The following is a 5,155-nucleotide window of genomic DNA, read 5'->3' as shown; positions in this document are numbered from 1 at the left end:
GAGTATAGATTCAAGATATAACAAATGGATTTAAATGTTTTTTTTTTTGTAAACAAATGGCACAAACACAATATGTGAGATTGACCAAATAAAAAATCACTACTATTAAAAAAACCATAAATCGATAATGATGAAACTTAATTTATTATGAGAAAATATAAAAAGAAAATGGGCAAGTAAACTTGGACTAATAACCTAATCTTGAAAATTCTTTACTCAATTGCTTGTCTAGGTCGAGATTCAAATTAAAATGGTGAAAGTTGCATTGATGTGACACAATTCATTTGGCAAGTCCAAAACCAATATTTTTCTATTGTTTTAGTATTGAGATGATGATATATTAGATTTCACACGGCTAGCCAGGGCAAACACCAAATATGCGACCCCGATCATAAACCTAATTATAATGCGTTAAATCGGCCAGGTATCTACTCTTTCCTCTCCCTTTTCTATAGCTATTTAGACCTTATTTGATCTTGAATCGGATAAAAATCAATATTACATTAAAGGTTTAATAGAGGGACTAAATTAAAAGAAAAGGGCTTGGCTCTGGTAGGATGAGATTCATATCATAATTGAAGAGGTATCATTGAATTAGAGATTAAATTGAATGAAAGTCAAAACATAATTGAAAAGTTATTATCAGATTAAGAATTAGATTGAAAGGGTTAAACGAGATTCAATGCTTAATTGAAGAGTTATTATTGAATTAACGACTAAAGTGAAAAAAGAAAGCACGTGCTAACATGTAAAAAGCACTACCAACTAGTGACATGTGGTGTCCTACTTCTTCTAAAGACAATCTTGTTTGGTGTCCTTATCCTCTTTAAGTGGTGTTTGAAACATATTTTTCTACAATGTGGTGCTAGTGAAATTTTTTTTTTTTTTATTTTTTTTTTTTGTCTTTCTCTTCTCCTTTAGATTCTACAATCTAATTTGTTTCTTCTTACTTTACAACCTTTCATTTTTTCTTCTTTTTAATTTTCCCTATGTAGTTTAAATCTTTTTAATAAAACACTAACTATAACTCTAATTTTGTTGGGCTTGGCCTCTAACATTCACATGCTAAGGGGGTGTGTGATATAATTTATGTTTTTATTTTTAGGTGTTTTTGACTCGAAAAAAATATTAAATTGAAATTTTTTTTAGTGTTTTCTGAAGGTTTTGATATGTTAATGTAAAAAGTAAAAAATAAAAAATAAATCTAAAAAAAATTATTTTAATATATTTTCAAGTAAAAAATTATTTTAAAAATTATCACATCACAGTTTCAAACACATATATAAATTCTTTTTATATGAATGTAACTGAATTAAGTGAACCAGGACCAAGCACTCTTTCCGTGACCAATTAAAGTAGCATTAAATTAAATTAAATTACCAATATTACCTCGATAATTAAAATCATGTACAAGCTTATATGGAAGCGGGTGGTGATTTTTTTGAACGTGCCTAGTCTTGTTTAGTTAACATTTCAAATGGTGTGGTTGTTGACTACTTCCTGCTGATGGTGGAACTAAAATATTATAGAGAAAAGAAGTTCAATAAATAAAATTAAAAAAGAAAAAGTCATAAAATGTCAAGAGGTTCTTCTCTAATTAAAAGGTTCTGGGTACCATCAGCTGCTGGACCAACTTTATATCCTTCACCATAGAAGCTAGCCCACTGTTTTTCCCTAGGCATTTGCGTGTCTCAACTCTCCTCCTCCTCCTCCCCTCTCCTCCCTCCCTATCTATCTTTCTCTATTCTTGGCTTGTAGGTAAGTAGCTAGCTGTTGGAGAAGACTTAAAGAGTGAATTGGAAGCAAAAAGAAATGGGGAGAGCTCCTTGTTGTGACAAAGCAAACGTGAAGAGAGGACCATGGTCTCCTGAGGAAGATGCCACTCTCAAAAGCTACCTTGAGACTCATGGCACTGGTGGTAACTGGATTGCTTTGCCGAAAAAAGCTGGTAATCTCTCTCTCTCTCTCTCGAACGCGCGCGCACACACACACATGTTGGTTTTGCCTGACAACAATTTCCTTGAGGGGAATTTTCTTCATTTTCTTTTCATTTAGGATTTTAGCTTAATTACTAAATATCAGTCGAGTCAGATGTTGAGAGGCCTAGAGGGATTATGTTCATTTAATTTCCATATATATATTTTCATCTACAATATTGCAAATGCATCAAAAGATAATACAGGAAGTCTTGCTTGCTTCCCCCACGCCTCTCTTCCATCTTATCAAATTAACATTCTTGTTCTCCAGTGCTAATTGCAGACATTTTGAACACCGGCAATTAGTGCTGTGTTTTTTTTCCTGTTTGCTCAAACATTTTCAGTACAAAAAGAAGCCTTTCCGGTGCTACTGATTTCTTTTCTTGGACTTGTGTACTGTAGCTGTGTAAGAAAAAGCAGACTGTGGTTTGACTCTTTGTTGTAGTACTGATCTTGGTTCCTGTTTCCAGGGTATTACTCATATTTTCCTACATCATTTCAAGTTTGTATGGAGCAGCTTTTCCTAGGTTTGATCAGCCCAATTATTAGGGCCATTTGCTCAATTTCTTTAGTAGTTAATTGGTCTTTAGCCCATATATAATTTCTTTTGTATTACATATAATTGAAATAATTTTACAATATTGAATTGCTTTTCTTTGCAAATGTTTGATTTGCACGCAAGGTAATGCGCCAATTGTCCATGCTTTCTTGCTTTGTAGTGTAGCCAAGTAAGTAGTCGAACCCCTTCAATTTCTTACCTATTCAAGAGCTAAACCTTGATTTATGATCTTATCGGTCACAGGCCTCAAGCGATGCGGCAAGAGCTGCCGGTTACGATGGCTTAATTATCTCAGACCAGACATCAAACATGGAGGCTTTACTGAAGAAGAAGACAACATCATATGCACTCTCTATAGTCAAATGGGAAGCAGGTAAGTTTCCGGGTCTACTTAATTTGTTTTTTTTTTTTTTTTGGTTGAAGCCTTATTCGATTCTACATAATTATTGTATGTGTCTTGTCTATATATACAAAGCTTCGTTTGGTCCTTTTTTACTGTATGGAATTTGTTTAGATCTGCCATGCAACCATTTGATTCATAATTAATTACTCCAACTTGTTGTTTCGTTTAGATGGTCTCTCATAGCTGCTCAGCTGCCTGGAAGAACTGACAACGATGTGAAAAATTACTGGAACACCAAATTGAAAAAGAAGATTCTTGCGGGAAAAATAAGCCTCACAATCAAGAACAACCCTATCAATCCCCCCGCTAACGTTGCTAATATTCCCGCCATTCCTTGCTCAACATCTCCTATTCTCTATGTCCCTAAAGCTGAAACCGAAAGTTCTGTCACCTTCTCTGATCATTATTCATTAACTCAAATTTCAGGAACATTGCCTGCCTTATCTGCTATTGGCTATGAACCTGTTATCAATAGCACTGCCCAGAACTTGAGTCCAAACCAATTCCAATTTTCTAGTTTCCCTGGGGTCACTGACATGTCTGAATTTTCAATGAACAGTCACATTGTCTCTCCATCTCAAGAAGGTTCGACCATTTCAGATTCCTCTTCACTTGCTATGGATAACAAGGGTCTCTCAGTGCCTAGTACTAACGGTGGTCTTGAGGATGTTGGGATATTGATGGATTCCGAACTTGGTTTTCCTAGTGATTTTTTCAATGGCCTTTTGCTTCAAGACAAAGCTAGTGAAGCGGCCACTAATTGCTACCAATATTTTGCTGATTTTGGCTATGTTGATATTAAGCCGTAAGGACTGAATCGAGGCGTCACTAACCAATATTGACAAAGTCCCAGAAACGGAAAGAGACAAGTATAGCTAGTGGGTTTCTCTTTCACATGTAATTTGAACCCAGGTCTCTCAGATTATTTTCATCACTTCCGAGTAACTGATGAGGCCTAGATATTACGTTTTAGGCATGGAAAAGCATTTGTTCTCTGAACTGGGCTTTATAATTGTTTCTGTAGCACGATAGCTAGTAACATCAATGTAATGCATGCCACAACAGTGTAAGTGATGAGGCCTAGATATTACGTTTTAGGCATGGAAAAGCATTTGTTCTCTGAACTGGGCTTTATAATTGTTTCTGTAGCACGATAGCTAGTAACATCAATGTAATGCATGCCACAACAGTGTAAGTGATCTAGTTTTTATTGTATTTTTAACTCTCTTTCTCTACCAATCAACGTACCCTTAATTGTCAGCTTTAGGGGTTTTCAAATTTTGGTTTTACCATCTCAAAGGGGAGGGTGCACATGAATGTGCGAGCGATGGCATCAGCATGTATGCCTGTTTCTGGCTGGCCAGTCAGTGTTCACGAAAGTTGCATGGGACTCTGGCCTATTCAAAGCTCGGTGCATTGAAAACGTCTCCTTCGAACGCTAACAATAAAAGATTCTCTCTGTAAATTTCCTCTTGATTGTCATCACAGTACTGCATCATCGTCTTCCATGGGATGTCCAGCACAATTTGCCCCTCTCAAAGACGAGACTCTTTCAAGCACGATTAGTGATTACGTGAATCAGTACTGTTTAATAACGTCACTTGGTTTTACAAAGCAAGAGAATTTGAACAAGTCTCGGGGATGAGCAATGTTATCCTTCTACCCTAAAAAATAATTCAAAAACAAATCAGAGAAGCCATCCAATGCATGCTTAACAGTTAACCCTTTCAATACAAGAAAAAGCAGGAAAAAGGGTCAAATTTAATTTGGGTTTTTAAGTTTGATTATGTGTCTTTGACATTTCAGCCAAGATCGAGAACTAAACATACAAACTGGATCTGCGTTTTCCTCTCATGAATAATTTTCCCATCAAGACAAGTTGCCAGTTATAGGAGCATTTTTTCCTTGCCAGATTAAATGCCAGCTGCTTAATTTTCTTCTAGCCAAGAGCACGTTTTACTATGGTTATACGAAAGAGTTAATTTAGTAATTACCCGCTGCTCTGAATTTTCAATCTTTACTGTGCTTAAACGCAAAGAGCTAAAGCAAGTGATTCCAAGCAGATTTCAACGTCTGCCATTAGTGGTGGGGGGCCGTAGGCATGCTCTTGGTCATGGGGCGGCCAAATATAGCCTACGATAGCTCTCTTGACTAATCTTATTCCACACCGCCTTGATAAGAAATTCACAAGAATTCAAAGCATGGACAGAAGTTTTA

The 5,155-nt window shown here is 36.0% G+C and overlaps 1 protein-coding gene across 2 annotated transcripts; it reads left to right on the top strand.

The window, feature by feature from the left end:
• The first annotated feature begins 1,601 nt into the window (after window positions 1–1,601).
• On the top strand, window positions 1,602–4,177 carry LOC118030840 (transcription factor RAX1). Of its 2 annotated transcripts, XM_035035136.2 has the most exons (4): window positions 1,602–1,948; window positions 2,447–2,503; window positions 2,779–2,908; window positions 3,108–4,177. In XM_035035136.2, exons 1-4 carry the CDS (start codon window positions 1,813–1,815, stop codon window positions 3,745–3,747), a joined length of 963 nt encoding a protein of 320 aa, XP_034891027.1. In that variant the 5' UTR covers window positions 1,602–1,812; the 3' UTR covers window positions 3,748–4,177. The 2 variants fall into 2 exon arrangements, with proteins under 2 accessions (XP_034891027.1, XP_034891028.1); XM_035035137.2 differs by lacking the exon at window positions 2,447–2,503 and having other exon boundaries at window positions 1,606–1,948.
• The last annotated feature ends 978 nt before the right edge of the window (window positions 4,178–5,155 follow it).

The sequence above is a fragment of the Populus alba genome, chromosome 6 (genome assembly GCF_005239225.2).
Source record: "Populus alba chromosome 6, ASM523922v2, whole genome shotgun sequence".
Taxonomy (NCBI): Eukaryota; Viridiplantae; Streptophyta; class Magnoliopsida; order Malpighiales; family Salicaceae; genus Populus; species Populus alba.
This window is presented reverse-complemented; position numbering and strand designations above follow the sequence as displayed.